Genomic DNA, 20,587 nt, shown 5'->3' with positions numbered 1-20,587 from the left:
AATCCATCCAAACTCATATAGGCAGCTATATGTACAGTGGATACAGCGCAAGACTCAAGAGTTAAGAAAACCTGCGTTTTAATCCTGCCTCAGACACTTCCTAGCTGTGTGACCAGCAGGCAAGTTGCTTAACTACTCTTTGCCTCAGTTTTCCGATCTGTAAAATGGGGATAATAATCATACCTAGCTCACAGAGTTTTTGTGAGGCTCAAATGAGTTAACATATGTAAAGCGTTTTGCAAATCTGAGACTGCTATATAAATGCTAGTAGTGGGAGTAGTGGGAGTAGGAGTAGGATAGAGGGAGTATCTTGCTATTCCTCCCACCTGACATTCCAACTCCCATCTCTGTATCTTCTCACCTGCCTGGAGTACAGTCCTTGCTCACCTCGGCCTCTTAGAAAACCTTCTTTGTTTCATGACTCAGCTCCAGCACAATCTTGTCCCTGAAGCCTTTCCTGATCCTTTCTCCACCTTCCACTCCAGCTTCTAGTGTCCTCCTGCCTAATTTTACCTTGTGCATTTTGTATATATTCTGCATATACATACGCATATCTCCTTATCATTTTTGTCTTTGTATCTTTAGCCCTTGGCACGTGATTAGGTTCTTAATAAATGTTTGTTGATTATTGATTGATACTTCGGAGGCTTAAGTAATCGGCACACAGCCTCATTAAATGGGTACTTGATACTGAACCAAAGGTTCTGAGAGCAAAGGACTAATGTCACATTATGGGCAGGTCTGAATAGAGGCAAGTAGAAACAAGGAGCTACATGAGGGGAAATGAAGAATCAGGGACCAAGGTTATTCCTGAAAACAGATAAATGTATGGAATTAGATAAATTTAACATTTATCTAATTTATCCAAATGTATCTAATTTATCTAAAATTTATCTAAAAATTAGATAAAATTTTTCCTAACAAGTTATATTTAAAGAGCAACTTCCCAGAACACTTAAAATATGTCAACTGCCCAGGAATCCATGTCATGGGAGAGAAAAGACAAGTCAGAAATGCAAAAAGAGCTTGTTTCCCACTTCCCCACCAGGAACTAGCACTGGGTCAGCGGATGACTCCGTGGGATGGGGAAGAAAGACACTGATTTCATTAAGAGAGAAAACTCCCAGTGAGGAATGACCAGTCCTCCACCCCACCCCTCCATACCAATGTAGGCTAGCACCTGTTCTACAGTTTATACATGGCCTTGGAGAGTGCCTGAGGCACTGAGAGGTTAAGTTCCTTTGTCCAAGGTCATAAAGTCTACACATGTCAGAACTGGGGCCTGAACCCAAGTCTTCCTGCCTCAAAGCCAGCTCCACCCACGATGCCACGCTGCCTCTTTTATCACTCCTCTGGAGGATAGAAAAAGCCTCCATGCTTCTATTCTACTCCCAGTGTTTTTTAATAAATAAAAACGTCCCTTTTGTTCTCACTTGGTGACCAGTGTGCTAATGAGACATATGTGGCAGGATTCTGCCATGGTGGCTTGGATGTGGATAAGCCTGCGTGCTTATCCATCTTCACACACAATATGCTAATGTGACATAGCCTCGCTGACTAGTGAGGTGCATGTAAGCATCAGCTTCCTTTTGCCAGAACAACAAAGCTGAGAAAAGGGGAGTATTCTAGGAGCCGTGTAACTGGGTCAAATTGAGTGGCTTTCTGTTAATAACCTTTGCATTTCACACTCATCTGCCCCTGAAGGAACAGCCACCTTATGATCTCACGGCTGAAGTCACAAAGCAAAACGTGTTAGTTTGCCTCTCAATCCCCGGGGAACATGAGGAGCAGGCTCTGGAGATACCCCTTCGGGTAGGGAGAGAACTTCTGTCAGACTTACGCAAAATGAGTGAAGTTGCAGAGAGGTCAATTTAAGTTTAATATCAGGAAACAAAACATCCTAAAGATCAGAGATATCTGGTGGAATCAATGGAATGGGATTCCTCAAGAGGTCCTCACTAGAGGTTTTCAAAGAGAGGTTTTACATGATTCCCACCTCTTACTGGCATTATAGTGGAGATTCCTGTTTATGTTAGAATAGATGGTCTGCCGACTTCAAGTCTCTCCTCATTCCAGTCTTTGTTCCACTTAGCTGCTGAAGTGACCTTCCTTAAGCATGGGTCTAAACATGTCACCACCCCCAAAATAAACTTCAGTGGTTCCCAATTACCTCCAGGATCAGATATAAACTCTTCTGTTTGACGCTTAAAGCTCTTCACAACCTGCCTCCTTCCTATCTTTTCCCATCTTTCCTCTTTATTCCCCTCCACATATTTATAGTCTAGCCACACTGGCCAGCTGGCTACTTCTCACACATGACATACAATCTTCCATCTCTCTGTCCTTGTACTGGCCATTCTTCATTCATGGTATGCACACTGGGGGTCATTTCCAGTAATTCTGATTTATATCATGCCACTGGACCCAGATGGCTCCAGAAGAGAGAGTGAGGCTGGTGACTTTGCCCAGCCCTACCTCACTTAAATCCAATTCACTTGCAAGTCATGACATCATCTTCCTGATGTCATGGTCCTCTTCCAGAATGAAGGACAAACAACAATAACCCTCCTCACCTCCTCCTTGTAGAATCCCTGAATTCCTTGTCCTATGAGGTTATTATCCATCAGCTCTCTATATATCTCGTATTTACCTACTTATGTACATGGGTCCCCTTTTGGAATGTAAGCTGCTCGTGGGTAGGGCCTAGTTTTGTTTTGTTTTTCTTTGTGTTCCCATGTCTTAGCACAGTAATTGCTTAATAAATGCATGTTGATAAATTAATTTAAGGCTCTTCCAACTCTAAGATTCTTTGATTTTATAACTTGATTAGACTAGAAACAGAAGAAAGAATATAGGGAAGATTCCCATGGGAAATTGCCTTATCTTTCTGCCAAGCCATAGTAACCAGAGAAGGCTCCATTACTTTTATCTTCTGGGCATTTGACTAGGAGACCATATCTCTATGAGAAAGAGCACTTTTCTCTTCCTACCCAAGGACCTTAAAGAGGTGAAAGTTAATTCCCTTTATGTTCTTCCTTTTCAGGTAAACTATAGCTCTCTTTCCTCTTTCTTTCCTCCCAATTAGTCTCTCTTAAAGCAAGATGTCTCTATTCTCAAGAGTTTCGGAAGACTGCTAAGGCTTCCACTCTCTTTCATGAGCCCCTTCTTTATGTGTTTTATAACTGGTATACAGAAATGCTAGGTCATAGAATGTTATGTCAAAATGAACTGTAAGAGGGGACGAATTTCAATATATGGTTCCATTCTTCTTTCAGGAACACATTTATGACTATTTTAAAGATTAGTGTTGAAAGTTATTTATAGTTACATACTTGTACTGAATTTAAAATTCCCTCAAATTTGCTAGTCCTCTCTAAATATTCTTCTTTGTTTGTTTTAAGAAAGTTTTAGTGATGTGTTTTGTTTATATATCACAGCAATTTCTGGATATAGTAGCTATCTCCCTCCCCTGAGCTAAACTCTCCCTTGCAAGGAAAACAGTAAAACAAAAATAGCTATTCCAGTGAGCCTTGTCTGATGGTGTATGGATCATCCTTTCCTTGTCTTCCCTACCTCTCTGATGGCATGATGGACACAGGTTTCGTCAACTGTTTTGGGAGACTATGATTGGTAATTACGATTACTCATACTCCAGCTCCTTTTAATACACTTTTCATTTACATAAGTCAAGTCCTTATCTATGTCGTTCCTCTGGCTCTGCTGATTTCCTTTGCTTGTCAAGCAAACAAAACTTGTTAAGTTTTTGTTTTTGTTCTTTGGTTTTTTTTTTTAAGAGGTATGTTACCACAATTCATTCCTGGCCAAATGTAACAGATCCCAGGATTAAATGGTTAGGAAGAGAAAGCTAACAGAACACTGAATGCTTTCCCCAACAAATATTCATAACATAGGGAAAAACTTTGTACGAAGTGGTGCGGTAGATAGAGCACTAGGCCTGAAATCAGTAAGACCCAAGATCAAATATAGTATTGCTACTTACTAGCTGTGTGACCCTAGGGAAATCATTTCACATCTATTTGCCTCAGTTTACTCATCTGTAAAATGGAGATAATCATAGCACCTACCTCCTAGGGTTGTAAAGATCAAATGACATAATAATTGTAAAGCACTTAGCACAGTGCCTGAAACATAGTAATCACTATATACATGTTAATTATTATTATTAATATGCAATCAGACAAGTTGAAATCTTTCCTTACCCTGAAACTGAAAGGTAACAGTCCTTATCTTCTAGAACTGAGAGTCAACTGAACATACTTAGAAAACACTTTGGAAATGCTCAGAAGACACTAAAGGTAGGTAAAGCTTCCTCTATGTTAGCACATATACACACTTCCTGGGCGAGGCTGATCTTCTTGAGCTCCATTATGGAAATCAAGGGACTGGTTTCTATAAGAACTGGACAAGCATCTCAACCATTTACAGTTATCCCTTCCACATCAGGGAGGTTAGGGGCACAGTGACCCCATGATCTGGAAAGTTAATGTAAAAAAAATTTGACCTTCCCTTCATATCAGAGAAGTCTGAATTTTTTTCTTCTTTTATGGGATGTTTACAGTATTTTATTATAAAATTTGAAATAAGTATTTGACCCTTGGCTTCTGCAAAATTCCTCAAAAATTCCCACTTAATTTTTTTTTTTTTGGTGAGGCAATCAGGGTTAAGTGACTTGTTCAGGGTCACACAGCTAGTGAGTATCATGTGTATGAGGCCAGATTTGAACTCACATACTCCTGACTCCAGGACCGGTGCTCTATCCACTGTGCTACCTAGAGGTCCCCCCTCCCACTTAATTTCTTATGGCAACCTGCAATATACCAAAACTGCAATGGGGAAAGTCACAATGTGGAAGAGATAACTGTATATTGAGTAAATGCAGCGTAGATGTAATGTCTGCTTGATAACTGGTAAGTAGTTAAAGAGACTCTTTGAAGAACAACATGGAGCTCAAGGGGCTTTATTTATAGCTGCTAACCTCTACAGCTGTAGGTGCCAAATAACACAGAGCTGGGTGCCCAGCAAGGGAAACATAGCATTATCTTTATAATTTAATGCATTATATTATCATTATTTGAAACAAATGTCATGCCTCCTCTCTTCCTGTAAGCTGATACAGACCTCAGAGGTCATCTAGTAGAAGCCCCTCATTTGAAGAATAAGTTTAAATGCCTTGCCGAAGGTCATAAAGTCAGTAAATAGCAGAATTGGGATTCAAACCCAAATCATGCGGCTCCATGTCCAGAGCTCTGTTCTACTGTACCACACTGCCTTCTGGCCCTATAAGTACTCTACAGATAATTAAATTAATTAAAAGATCAAGTCAGAAATAAGAATAAGAAAGCTTACTCTATAAAAAAAAAGTTGGTATTGTCATATATTTTCAGGTAACAACTTTAAAATAGATTCAAAAAGCATCCACCCTAATGTTAAACTTACTGATTTTCACTTTGGTTTTATTTTTGCATTTATATATACTGTCTCAAAATATGCAGTTACAAAGTTACAAAGGTAACTAGAGGCCCAGACTGTTTGGACTAATAAAGAAGGTCATAACCTACATGCCAATCAAGGTACATCACCATCAATCTGAGACAACTATATATAAAAGACTAACTCTTCCTTCTCAGTATCCAAAGAAGGAGAGATGAATATGGCTCTTGGATCTTCTCTTAAGGTCTCAGAAGGAGGAATTATCCTTCCAAAGTTCAAACTCCAAGTACAGTTATCAGTAACTCAAGCCTTGGTGATAGAAAATGAAAGTGGATCCAGCTGTCAGCAAATAAATGAACTAGAGAGGAATTGAATTCATTTAAGACTTTTACCAATAATGACATATGCAAGAAGTGGTGTAAGAGATTTTATCCAAGAAAGATATTATCTGAAAACAAGACTATGTAGGGCAAATTAGAAGTACAGGTAGATGCCCAGGTTTTACAATGGAACCCACTGAATAATCAAACACCAATATAAGAAGGCCTCCAGCACACTGGCAGGTTTTTAGAAGACAATCCCACAGGATAAGAAGACATGGATGGGTTGCAATCCATACCACAGGAGGGAGTACACATTTTAAGATCATTATATACTGAATTATTTCTTGAGATACTGAAGTTACAGTTTTCCACAGCGGGTGAGCGTTGTTTTTCTAAGTGTGTGTTCTAAGTAGACATCCTCAGTGTATTACAATAAATAGGGGTAGCAAGATGGCACAGTAGATAAAGTGCCAGGCTTGGAGTCAGGAAGACTCATCTTCCTGAGTTCAAATCTTATTAGCTGTGTGGTTGGGAAAGTCACAGTTTCCTCTTCTGTAAAATGAGCTGGAGAAGGAAATGGCAAACTACTCCAGTATTTTTGTCAAGAAGATCCCAAATGAAGTCACAAAGAGTCAGACATACAGAAAAAACTGAACAACAACAAAAACAACAACAAATTATAACAAATGTTTCTGAGGTTCTTGCCCACACTAAGCATCTCTCACTAAGAAATTCTTTTGTGGGCAAGGTTTGGAGGGAGATAGTTAAATATAAAGGATTCCAAACACATTCCAAATTAATACATTAAGATCCTAAGCTGAAGAGGGTAAATATGAGAAGTTTTTTATCCTCTCATCCTAAGGTTAAACCAAACCAAAAGATTCAGGGGGTACTTGGAAATAAGACAATACCATCTAAGAAGTCCACTGAGATATATGGGTAAATTTGATTCATTAATTTTAATGATAGAAAGTTAATGTTACAATGATGTTTAATTATTCTTCTGAAACTAATAATAATAGTGATAATAATGATAACTAGCATTTGTACAGAACTTTAAGGTTTGCAAATCACTTTAAAATATTATCTCATTTTATACTCTCAACAACTCTGGGAGGTAGATGCTATTATTATCCCCATTTTACAGATAAGGAAAAGGAGGCAGGTGGAAGCTAAGTGACTTGCCCAGGGTCACTCAGAGTTAGTAAGTGTCAGAGCCCAGATCTGAACTCATTTGTGCTGAGTGACTAGGACATGCCCTGTGGAACTAGAGGATGCCAGGGGAGTATCAAGTCTATGAAAGATATTACACAAGGGCAGAAAGAGACTAGACAAAGACATATTTTTACTATTTCCTGATTTTGCCTAAGTCCCAGTACTTTAAGATTTCCAAAGTAATTTCCTGTGAAGTAGACAGTAAAAATATTATTATTACCATCCCACTTTACAGATGAGAAAACTGAGGTTCAGAAGCAAAATGACCTTCTAAGTGTCTTGGTTTCACGGTCCAGTCTTACAGATACAATTTTAAAATCATCATCACATAGGTTAAGTCACCATTCTTGAAGTCTTTCAATCCCCATTCTTTTACTTTTGTGCTGTAGCAATGACAACCATCTGTTAAACACCTACTATATGAAAGGTGATGAGGACACAAGGAGCTTACAGTCTACAGGAATATAGCAGTAAAAACAAGAAATCCAGCATCTTGCTATGAATGAAGCAAGGCAGCACAATGGATAGAGCACTGGACTTGGAGTCAAGATGATATGAGTTCAAATCCAGCCTCAGACACCAGTATGGAGAATAGAGCCCAATGACTTGTATCAAGGTTGCAATGCCTGCATTTCTTCCACAGGCAACTGATTCTTCTTTGGGTTCCAAGTATAAGCTGATCTTCTTTCCCAAGGAGAAGGTGAAAGGGCTCAAGGCTCTCTACACTCCAGGTTGTAGGGAAATGAAATGTTCCTACAGGAAATAGAACCGAGGTTCCAATAGTCAAAAAAGTGTGGGGGAGGGAATCTTAAGTAGAGGAGAAATTGACCATTGCCAAGAGGATGTAGAGTGGAAAAATGTTGTACAAAGGAGAAAGAAAAGGAAAGAAGAGCTGAGACAGAGTCAAAAATGGATGGGAGGTTCTTCTGGAATAGGAAGGAGATAGATGCTCTGAGGAAGTAGCAGTGTTGTCCTTCAAAGGAAGACACAGTAGAGCTCCAGAAACTCTAAATTAATGTTTCTGGACTAGACCAGCTCTCCATCTCCACCTAGATACTTTAGGTTGCACTAGGAAAAACAAAACCTTCCAAAAGTAAGGGTCAAAGGAGATGATACACGGAAAGTGCTTTGCAAGCCTTAAAACACTATGTAAAGGTTAGCTATTGTTGTCGTTGTTACTGATTATTATTATCCTGTAGTATACTCTTCTGGTCAGACCACATCTGGGCAATTCAGTATGTTCAGTTCTGAGAAAAACATTTTCAGAAGGAAAGTGATAAACTGAAGTGTGTCTAGAGGAGGGCAACCAGAATGGTGAAGGTTTCTGAGCTCATTTCATAGGAGGGTCATGTGAAGGAATTGGGTCTATTTAGCCTGGAGAAGAGAAGATTTGGGGTATAGGATAGCTGTCTGCGAATATGTGAAAGGCTGTCATTTGGAAGATGGATTAGACTTCTTCTCTTTGGTCCCTAAGAATGGAACCAGGAACAATGAGTAGAAATAGCAGAGAGGTAAATTTAGACTGGATGTCAGGAAAGGCATCCTAACAATTAGAGCTCTCTAAAAGCACAATGGGTGGACTTGAAGGGTGAAAGCCTCCTTGGAGGTTGTCAAATGGAGGCTGAATGAACACTCGTTATGTATGTTATAATAAGGATTCCTTGTGGATGGGTTGGATTAAACAGCTGCTAAGGGCCCTTCCAACTCTCCAAGCTTTGGATTCTGTAACTCGGCAGTAAACAGTACTATAGAATTAGGACATCTGGATATTAGTCCAAGCTCTGGTGCTACTAGGTCAGTAACTTCATGTCCCTGGGCCTCAGATTCCTCACTTATAAAATAAGGAGGTTAGATTTTTAAGATATATTAAAGCCCTGTTCTGTCAAAGGCACCACCATCCTTTTAGTATTCCTCAGGTTGTAACCTCAGCATTATCCTTGACTTCTCACTCTCACTCACCCCACATATCCCATCAGTTGCTAAATCTCATTGTTTCTACCTCTACATGTCTCATGTGGTTGTCATTTAATTGTGTCTGACTCTTAGTGACCCCATTTGGGGTTTTCTTGACAAAGATACTGAAGTGGTTTGCCATTTCCTTCTCCAGCCCATTTTACAGATGAGGAAACTGAGGCAAATGGGGTTAAGTGACTTGCCTACGGTCACACAATTAGTAAGTGTCTGAGGCCAGATTTGAACTCAGATCTTCTTAACTAAAGGCCCAGCATTCTATCCACTGCACCACCCAGTTCACATCCAAACCCTTTTCTACCCTCCCAACACTTAGCACCTTATCTCAGATCCTCATCTCCTACATTTGGTTTTTAAAGTCCTTCCCAACCTGGCCCCAATATATCTTCCCATTCTTGTTGGACATTATTCTGCACCATTACCTCTATTTCATAGAGGATTTCTCTTCCTTTAATATACAGCTCAAGCACTAACTTTCTGTATGAAGTTTTTCCTGATCTACCCAAATGTTAGTGTTCTTCTTTTTAGGCTACCTTGTATTTAACTATTTTGTGCATATCTATAGTTATTAACTTAATAGTTGTGTTGAATATATTGATAGATGCACTTGCTGTCTCCCCCATCAGAATATGTGCTCTTTGTGAGTCAGAATAATTGCATTCTTTGTTCTTGTGTCCCTAGTGCCTAATACGGTGCCTGTCACATAGTAGGTGCTTAATAAATGTTTGTTTATTGATTAATCTTGTCTAGTTTATTAACATTCTGTGACTGTGTTTTTATTTTTTTTACTAAAACTTTCACTTTTGTAACAGCCTAATTTCTTTAAAGCTCAATCTAATTTCCCTCATGAAGCAACAGGGAACCAAATATTATTGCAACAGCCTCCTCATTGGAAAGAGAATCATTCCACTAGCTGCGTTCCCAAGGCAGTTTCTTCTCTAGCTCAAGTTTTTTAATTTAAATTGGGACCTATCTAGACTTCAGTTTGTCTAGGTGAAGGGTTCTTCACCTTTTGAGTCACAGACCCTGTTAGCAGTCTGCAAAAGCCTGTGGATCACTTCTCAAAATAAGGTTTTTAAATACATTCATTTCTTATTGTGTTACTTCATCTTAGCATGAAGAAAACCTTCAGTCATTAGATTGTGATCTCCTTGGGAGCAGGGACTGTCTTTTGCTTCTGTTATAGTATAGTGCCAGGCATATAGTAGGTACTTAATAAATGTTTATTGACTCAATGACAGTTCTCAAAGGCTACACCAGCACCATGTAGAATATAAGTTCATTGAAGGTAAATACTACTTTGTTGTGTGTATAGGTTATTGGGTTTTTTTCCCTTACTCAGCACTTAACACAGTACTCTACACATAGTAGGTACTTAATAAATGCTTGGTGGACTGGATTAAATTTCATAAATCAAGCAAAGAAGGCCTCAAGTACAGACCAGTCCCATGCAGTATTTCTAGATTAATTTTCAAATACCTATAAAGTGATACATTTTTCACTGAAAAATTCTACCAAAGCTAAACCTTTCAAGCAGTCAGGTGATTATTCTGTTCCTGCAGATCTCTATGGTGGCAATGAGGACTGATATTTATTGCACTGAGTCATACGGCGTTTCCTTATATTTAAGATAAATCTTACCTATCATAAAAACCATCTCACCGTTCATCGTCGTAACTAAAAAAGGAAAGTGATCATCATGATCCATGTAATAGGCTGTCCTACATTTGAAGGTAATGATTGAGTCAGGTTTCACCCTTTGCTCCTTCAGGCTAAACAGTCTTAATTTATTTAGAAGTGAGAAACTCCAAAGAAGACAAGAATTCAAGATATCATCAAGGAAATATAGGAGAGGAATAAAAGGTAAGCGGATCATATAGTTAAGGTAAAGGGAAGACAAGTGAAGAACCAGTGTTCTGCTGATTCCCTTATATCAGAGGAAAGCGAAGAAGATGGACCCCTTATAATGAACTTGGAGGAGGGCACAGACAAGATGAGTAGGCTTGGATGGGTTGAGATCTACAACAACATCAACAGCAACAATAACAATAACACTGACAACAATGATGATATAGCTAACATTTACACAAGGCACTATGTTAAGTGCTTTACAAATATTATATCATTTGATCCTCACAACAAGCCTGTGACCTAAGGGCCATTATTATCCTCATTTTACAGTTGAGGAAATTGAGGCAAACAGAGGTTAAGTGACTTGATCAGAGTCACACAGGTAGTATGTGTCTGAGGCTGCACTTGAACTCAGGCCTTCCTAACTTTAAATCTAGCATTCCCACACCACTTGACTACACAAGTGGCAAATCACTGAGGCCATGGATCCTCATGAGTGTTTATGTAAAAATCAGATTCATTTGCAGAAGATAAAAGACTTTAGAGAGAAGCAATATGGTATGGTTGTTTAAAAGCTGGCCTCAGAGTCAAAAAGATCTGGGATCAAGTTTTACCTCTGACAGAAACTGGCTGCGTAGCACTCAGAAAATCATTTAACCTCTCTGGCAATTTCTCTGTGAATAAGTTGCAAGGCAAATGCTGATTTCCATTGGTAGAGGGAGTTTTCTCACTGGGAAGTTCCCCAAGAGTCTAGTTAAACAATAACCACCGCCACCAGACTGGGGCATATATTCCACAGTTTGGTTTACTTTAGTTAACATATTTAAGTTAACATGTTAACACCAATAGCGAAATGACCAAAAGAACAACGGTAGAGAAGTCTATGGTGAGACATAGTGGTGATGAGGTAGAGAATTTCAAATCAGTGTCATTCATATTTTATACTGTGATTACCTAGACATGATTCTTTCAGAGTCACCTGAGAGCACACACAGTGTAATGAGATGAAATCTTTATCAGTATTGCAACACTTCAGACAAAAAACTGACTGATTCACCCTGGAAGGGTTCCCATTTCCCTCTGCCCTGAGTCACTTGGGGTTTGTTTTTACAACAGAGGGAGCTTATCTTATGCAAGTGTATCCATCTGCAGAAAAGCTGAAATGGACTGCAGGCCAGCAGGCTGACGGCTTCAAAGCAAGGAGCTGGGAACTGGGAAGCAGAGTTTCTACATGCCCAGGCAGAAAATTACCAGCACCACCATCAGCATCCTCCGCATTCAGGTAACTTTTTCAGCAGCATTAATGCAAAGATGTTGTCCTCCTCTCTGAGATTACTTTCCATCTACTCCATATATCAAATGAGATCATTAGAAACTACTTACTTAGTACAGTGTCTGGCACATAGTAGGCACTATATAAATGTTAACTATTATTATTATATATCTTGTATGTACAAAAGCATTTTCACCCATTAGAATGTACTATCCTTGAGGACAGGGAGTTTTTAACCTTTCTTTGTATTCTCAGCACTTAGCCCAGCACATGACATATAGTATGCTTTAAATTTTATGAATCATTTCAGTCATATCTGACTCTTTGTGATCCTATTTGGGGTTTTCTTAACAAAGATACTGGAGTAGTTTGCCATTTCCTTTTGCAGCTCATTTTACAGATGAGGAAACTGAGGCAAAACAGGGTGAAATGACTTTCCCAGGGTCACACAGCTAGTATCTGAGGCTAGATTTAAACTCAGCAAGATGACTTCAGGCCTGGTACTCTATCCACTGTGCCACCCGGTTCCCCATGCTTTAAATAAATACTTGTTGATTGATCCTCACAACACTCCAGGGTTCAGGTAAATACTACTTATTCTGTTTCACAAATGAATAATGGAAGATACTCTATTCTTTATGTATCTTCCATCTTTAAATTGGTCACTGACAAACACCTAACTGGTCTCAAGAGAGAGCTTATCAAATTAAAATAATTTCTAAATCACCCTAAAAGAAACAGCCTGGTTACAAGGCAAAGAATGTCCCATCATGAAGAAAAAATTCACCCTGCTACCTGAAGCCAGTATTTTGGATCACTGGTTCTGGAAGTGAAGTCTTTTGAATAGCTAAATACAGGTTATCCACTTAATGGACAACAGCAAATTTTTAAAACTCGGCTGTCTTCCCTCAGCAGCTCCACATATTCTGAGCTACCTTTATTGGTCACTTGACTGATAAAAGAATTCAACCCACTTTTTCAAATCAAATAAAATCACACATAGGTGGAAAGCCTGGTCTTTTTGACCAACCTTAAAACCAATCTGTAGCCTCTATCTTATGTGTGATCTTATATGGAAATATTATATAATATACATACATATATACACGTGTGTAATATAACCTTTTGTATAGGTATGTGTATATATATATAAGCATATGAGAAAACTAAAACATAAAATAAGCCATTGCTTTTAACCGCAGTCATTTATAACAATAGTTCACCTTAGCACTTCACAATTTAGAAAAGATTTTCTTACAAATCTATTAGTAGGTAGTGCAAATACGATTATTCCCCTCTCATAGATGAGAAAATCAAGACTCCAAGATAAGTCACAGAGCTAGTAAACATCATAAGTGTCACCTAGTTCCAATTTTTCCACCTGGAATCCAGTCCTCTTTACACCACTCCATTCCACCTCTCCATGTACAAACTAAGCATACTTTGAAGGTTCAGTGACTTTTGGTTCATCCTGAATAAAATATTCCAAGGGATTAGGGACTGGATCTGTGATTTCCATAGTGTAGGGAGCTTTCTGGATGGGGATCAAGGTTAAAGAATCCCTCTACCAATTCAGGTTGTCACCTTCTCTGTAATTTATAGAGAGAAGCCTAGACTCCATCCTTAATAAATCCTTAATAAAAGGATTTGTTCTGTAAAACTTGGCCTCGATCATAAGGCCACATGTGGACTCGAGGTCACAGGTTCCCCACCCCTGGAGCAATAAGAGGTTAAGTGATCTGCCCAGGGTCATAGAACCAGTATGTATCAAGGGCAGGATCTGAACCCAAGCCTTATTGGCTTTAAGGTCAGCTCTCCCTCCAAGTGAATATTATATTCTCTGCTATTTGGTACCATACAAGCTATTATTTCCTTCAATTTGCCCCTAATCAATAATTGAGTGTATCTCTAATTCCAGAAACTAAGACATGAGCATCCCTTGTTCCCTCAGGATAAATAAAGGTCAAAGTCAAAGGCAAGTAAAGAATAATAAATCTCTCAGGGTGATGTGCACCAGCCTCCTACTCTTTCCCTTCTATAAGAAATGTTACTGGGATAGTTTCAACCAATTGCCATCACACTGGGTTCGTGATGCAGGGAGGTGGTCAGTATTTTTACCTTATAAAACAGATAACTTTTAAAAACTAAGGAGACAGAGAAAAGAAAGAAGAAAAGATACCAAAGGAAAAAAGATCATCCCTGCCAAAAAAAAAAAAAAAACAACAGTCACCTAAAGTGAATAACAATGTCAGCCACCTGTGAAATAATGGAGTTTCCCTTACTTGACTTCCCAGCTATTTTCTTAAAGGATGGTTGAAAGCTAAAAACATGAGAGTATTCTGAAAATGCCGTCATGAAAGACTAGAAGGTAAAAACTCTTATAGAGAGATGACACTATGGCTAGGCCACAGCAAAAAGGAGAAATTAGTCCAGCAAAATTTAGTTAATAGATGCCAGGGAAGCCTCTGAGTTGGAGTATAAAGAGAGCAGGTTCAAGCAGGTATACATACTTTAGTGGCCAAAAAAGTTACAGGAATGAGGTCTGGTTGGTAACTAAGAATTGCTCCACAATCTGCTCCAACCAAACTAAACTATTCTCTATGTCCTAAATATTCCCTGAGCTTTCCCACAACTAAGACTTGACTCATAATATCTCCTGTGGTTGAACTATCCCCCTCTTCTTCCATGCTTATTTCTGCTATAAGCCCAACTCAAATATCTCCTTTTTATGAGGTTAATTCTGATCTTTCCCCATCAGTAATGTTCATTCCCCCACTCCCCACCTCACACAATATCTTGCTTTGTGCCCCTTTGATTTATTATTTTGTATCATAGTTATTAGTGTATATGTCATATCCTCCATTAGACTTTAAGTTCCTAAGGACCGGAGCCATGGCTATCTAAACTTTTGATCATCTTTAGCACCTTGTGCAGCATTCTGCACATAAAAGACATCAGATTCAAATTAAACAAACACGAACTTAATAAACAGTTAATAATGATATTTGTGGCATTGAACTGCTGAATGCATGCCCTAGAGATGCTGACACTTCACAAAACCCATGAATGTTGTCTCTCCCATTAGATTGTGAGCTCATTTAGGGTAGGGATTTTTTTTGCCTCTTTTTGTATTTCCAGCACTTAGCACAGTGCCTGGCACATACTACAGACTTAACAAATATCTGAGTGATTGACTGAATGAGACAGCTGAAATTGATCATTGAAGGAAGACAGAACTCAACATGGGGACTTTTCAGGAGCTTCTGATGAAACCCAACTTCCTAGCATCCCTTATTTTAAAAAAATCACTTTGGAACAACTCCTTAAGAATGATTTATCTGCCCAGTGAGAGGTTCAAAAATAAGCTAAGTTTCAGCCCTGTACAAAATAGGAAGGCTGGTGTGTAAGATGCTTCAGAACTTATTGTCAGTATCATAAAGATAGGTATCTCTCAATGAATCAATCACCCCCAAACTTCATGATTACTGGGACCAAAACTTTTTTTTCTTTTTTACTATTATTATGCAAACAATTCTTCAGTTCAGCTCTCTCTTGGATGCATCAATAAATGAGGAGTTAGAAGTATGGAAAAACTGAGTGACATTTCTGAGATATTCAGGGAACCAGAAACCATGCCAGGGTCTGAATTCCAAAGCTCCTATGCTCTGGGCATCGTACAGAACAAATGGTGACTCTACAAAATGGGAAAACTGGTATCTAGGGTGGAATTAAAATGGACTGAATTAAAATAAAATTGTGATGTACAGCTTTAACAATGACCTCATTTATGCAAGAATGATTATAACTGGAAGGCTAGAGCAGCCCATTTTCCCCCATTTACTCACTAATAAAACCGAGGAAATAAACTAAGGATAAAAAAAGATGAGAGAAGGGAAAATTACTTGCCAGCAATTAATTTAGGGGAAGGGAGATTTTACTCTGTGAAGGAAAATACCCACCCTGTCTTTTCTGGTAACACATTTCCTTTACAGAATGGAGAAGAATATTTCTGCAACATGTACTTCAGGATATTTTATACAGAATCATAAAATGCAGGGACCCCTCCTCAGGCTAATATGTGAGGTAAAAACAAAAATATAGTATTACTTTCTGGGGGAAAAAAGGTCACCCTATTTGCTTATACCTCTCACCTTCATAGGTCCAAATGCGTTCTGGGACATTCATTTTTGCAGTATTTCGGTTGCACGTAACAAAAAAGTTCACCAACTCTCAACTTACTCACAGTGCAGGAACCTCACCTGTGAAAGCGTTTGTGGCCTGAAAACCAGCTTCCTGCATACTGCTCTCCCAGACACGTTTGTGTTCCCACTTTTAACTTGTCCTTACAAGAGGCAACTGGAGGGTCTGAAGCTGTCAAGTTACTTCCATTTTAGCTTGTCGGAGTCCATCTCTCTCCGGATTCCAACCTTTGGTAGCATATGATTCCCACCAGATCCTGTAAGCAGATGGTACCAGGAGACCGGCCAAAGACAAAAAGCAAGTATTGGACCCACAGTGACTTCAGCCGTCCAACCAGAGAATCAGGGCCATGGTGAATCTGGAAGCCACAGAAGCTGTCCCGCTGAGACTGTTTCCCTTTCTAAAATGTAGTTCTAATGAACCATTCGGTAGCCAGCATCCTTTCCCTGGGTCGCAGCCACTTGGGACATTCAATTGCTTTCTGTTTTGTCTTCTCTCTTAGGCTTGTCTTTCCCCTCAGGCACGCTCACTGAGAAATTAAAAAAATAAAAATAAAAAGGAGATTATGTTTCCTGATGACCTGTACAAACATTAAAATTAATAGACTCACTGGGACCGAGAAACCCTCCCAACTACCCAAAGACATTATTATGGATTGCCTATACACATTGAAAGAAGCTCTTCAGCAAAGCAAATGTGGTAAATTTTCCTGAGTGTTTTTGAAGTGTGGAAAGAAGGAGCTCAGGGTTTCATTCATATTCCTGGGAACAAGAAAAGATTCATTTCTCCAAATTTCAACTGAAGAGCAACAGGAAACATGGTATAGTAAGAATATAATTACAAAGACAACACGGTGTTCCTATGTCTCTGGCTTATATCAGTGTATACAGTTATAGTGAAGTTTAAAATAATGAAAATATTTCTCAAGCTACTGAAAGTGGGAAGAGAACAGGAAGAATGAGATCTATAACCCCTTTCTCCAGTAGTTCAATAAGACACAGTGGGGGGAAAAAATTCAATGAAATCAGTGTTTATGTTAAACCCCTGAAAAATGAAACCACAGATGTCTTGCAAAGATTTCTCAGACTCTTCATACATACATACGTATGCACATACATGAATACACACATGCATACACACATACATGTATATATAATTTTAAATTAAGGATCAAGAAGAAAAGTTGATCTAGTTCCTAAATTGTTTTATACATGCTTTAAAATAAAAGCATTGTATAAAATTCTTGACAGATATTTCTCTTGTATGGTTATTGCAGAGTAGCCAACAAAAAAAAAAAACATGAGAAGACTAAAGGGCCAGACTTTTAAAAATAGATGATGGACATTAAATTTAAATTATCACAGATACAGAAGGATGAATTTTATTCCCATTATAATTATTTCCTCCTGGTCAATTTTTAACAATCAGAAACTACAATCACATTTTTCTTTTTCACCAAGTGGAACAAGGAAAAGAAAACTTTTTTAAAAAGAATTGGTAAGTTATTTTACATTCACTTCAAAGAAGAGACTCTCCAGACAAGGAACAATTTACAAAAGGGCATACAGTATGACTTTTTGTTTTATTCAAGCAAGTACATACCATATATAAAGTCAAACATCTCTAATTCAGACTAATTTAAGGGAAGGTCCAATCAATGAATATATAAAATTTAAAGTATAGATGATTTTTAAAGTAATGTGATTTACCTGCTTTCAAGTACCTACAAGCTAACAGAATGAAGAATATTACAGAAATCATTAGTGGTATGGTTAATGAAAAGATGAGAATTTTAATTAGTAAATCAACTGTTTATATCTAATGAATGTTTCTAAATTGGTTAAGAGCGCAGGAAACATTTCCTTCTGAAATCTCCTATGTCTATATCCCAGAGAATTTCAGTCTTTAAAGTAGCCTAATTTAGTCAAGATGCAATTAAAAACAACAACAATAACAACAACAATTAATTCTACTTTTCAATTTTGCCATACTGAATTTACCTAACATGATGGAGGAGAAAGAGGGAAATCACCAATTTAATGCCCAGATTTTTCCTTGGTCCCTATTCTATAATCTCTTTGAGCCAATCACTTCCTCTTAGGAGTCTTCCCCGATCCATCCCCTACACAAAAATAATTTCTCCCTTCTCTGAATCCCCAAACCATTATGTTTGTACTACACTTAAACATTCTAGCTCATATTTTAATTGTTGTGGAATTATGCAATTTTCCCTATTAGCCAACAGAGAACAAGGGCTGTCTTACCCTTCTTTGAATACTCCATAGTACTTAGCCCATTGTTTTGCATACAGGACCTATAGGATCATAGATTAACTTACATAAGACTTTAGAAAGCATCTAGTCTAATCTCTTATTTTACAGATGAGGGAACTGAGACCTGCACAGACTAAAGGCCTTGGCTAAAGTCACCCAGGTAATGACCCAAGCCAAGATGATTTGCAAATAGGTCCTCTGAGTATACTAGATGTATACTTTCCCTGCATCAAACTACATAATAGGAACAGGATAAATATTTGTCAAATGAATCAATTCACTTCCACAGGAATTCTTGCACTTTATTTGCTCCCATTCTTAGTCTGGTCTGAGAGACGAAAAACAAGTTTGAGTGGTGTTTTGTGTTGGTTTTGTTTTATTTATGGTGCTACCATGCTTTCAAAAATTTCAACTATCACATTGCTCACATTTCACGTGGCCATGGGAAATCTGTAGGTGGGTATGGGTAATGGTGGGAGGGAAACAAAATTACTGTTTTCCTTTCGGTGACTATCTATCTGCCCTCTCGTTCTCAAACTTATTTATTCCATGACAGAAAGGTAGGCCATCAGATTAAAACTGTTGGAACACTCTGAAAAACCTGCCTTTGCTAAAATTCTGAAGAGCAGTTGCTATGAGGGTTAAAGATGGACCCCAATCAACCCTATGAAATATTTGGGAAGGCTAAAATGTATCAGGATAAAAGTAATATATAATTTGTATATTCTAATAGAGACTCTGAATCTTTTCTCCAGTAACTTTTCTATTACTATCACTGCTTTGAATTTTTTCACTTCTTGAACTGTTTTCTTCTCACTCACTGTTCATCTAAACGTGTTCCCCAGAAACATACAGCAGAAAGCACAGACTTCACACAATCAAAGGGAAGATAGCACAAGATGACTGAGACCACCAAAAATTTAGATCCCACAAGTTTCACTGTCCATAGTTACAGTTGGTTTATCTTTTCATCAATCTGTTCTCTCAATTGATTAATTTGCCTAGCATTTACATAGTTTTCATGGACACCAACAAAATTCAATGGGAATGACAGCTAAAATGGTGATTCTTCCTAAACAATGAAAAGTCAAAGTAACAAGTGACACCCTATTATCCCCTTCATATGCTTTACCTATTTTGTGTTTATATATGTCTTCTTTAGGGCAACTAGGTGGTACAGTGGATAGAGCACTGGGCTTGGAATCAGGAAGACTCATCTTCCTGAGTTCAAATCCAGCCTCAGACACTTACAAGCTGCAGGACTCTGGGAAAGTCACTTTAGCTGTTCACCTCAGTTCCTCATCTGTAAAATGAGCTGGAGAAGGAAATGGCAAACCGCTCCAGGATCTTTGCCAAGAAAACCCCAAATGGGGTCATAAAAACTCAGACATGATTGAACAACAACAACAAATAAGTCCTCTTTCCCTAATTAGATTGTAAGCTTCCTTAAAGACCTACCTCTACCTCAGAATACCTACCTAGGTATTCTGTTTTAAATATAGAACTGCACACACAAGAGATGTTCAAGAAACACTTTAAAAATTGATTCCCCAAATTATGAGCCCTGTGCATTGTGTTAGATATTGAATGGTTATACTGTAATAATGACAAAATGCTCTATTTCTAGTAGGTTCCATACTTTTTGAATTGACTAGTTGGGCCCCCAGTGTGCCTTATTAAAAAAACAAATGAATGGATTCTTCATCTTTCTAATATATTCCTAAAAAGCACAGAATTTTAGATCTAGAAGAGACATTGGAGATCATCTCACTCAACTTCCTCTCTTTACAGATGAGAAAATTGCAGCCCTCAGATACTGAAGTAGTCAGTGCCAGATAGCAAATAGCGGGACTGAGATTAGAACCCAAATCTCTTCGCTATTTGTAGGATGATAGGATCAAAGATTCAGAGCTTAAAGGGTCCTTACAGACCATCTAGACCATTTATAGATGAGGAATTTGAAGGTCAATGTGGTAAAGTGACCTACCTAAGGTCACACAGCTAGTAAGTACCTTTCCACTGTACCAAAG

The 20,587-nt window shown here is 38.3% G+C and overlaps 1 protein-coding gene across 7 annotated transcripts in view; it reads right to left on the bottom strand.

The window, feature by feature from the left end:
- Window positions 1–20,587, bottom strand: part of LDLRAD4 (low density lipoprotein receptor class A domain containing 4) — a 589,056-nt gene that overhangs the window by 334,553 nt on the left and 233,916 nt on the right. For all 7 annotated transcript variants that reach the window (XM_027852456.1, XM_027852450.1, XM_027852455.1 and 4 more), the window contains one exon: window positions 16,344–16,813. In XM_027852456.1, the coding sequence (XP_027708257.1) occupies window positions 16,344–16,383 (40 nt within the window). In that variant the 5' untranslated portion in view covers window positions 16,384–16,813. The remainder of the gene's footprint in view (window positions 1–16,343; window positions 16,814–20,587) is intronic.

This window comes from Vombatus ursinus, unplaced genomic scaffold (genome assembly GCF_900497805.2).
Source record: "Vombatus ursinus unplaced genomic scaffold, bare-nosed wombat genome assembly UNPS02009573.1, whole genome shotgun sequence".
Taxonomy (NCBI): Eukaryota; Metazoa; Chordata; class Mammalia; order Diprotodontia; family Vombatidae; genus Vombatus; species Vombatus ursinus.
The sequence above is the reverse complement of the archived record's forward strand: the minus strand, read 5'-3'. Positions and strand labels throughout refer to the sequence as shown.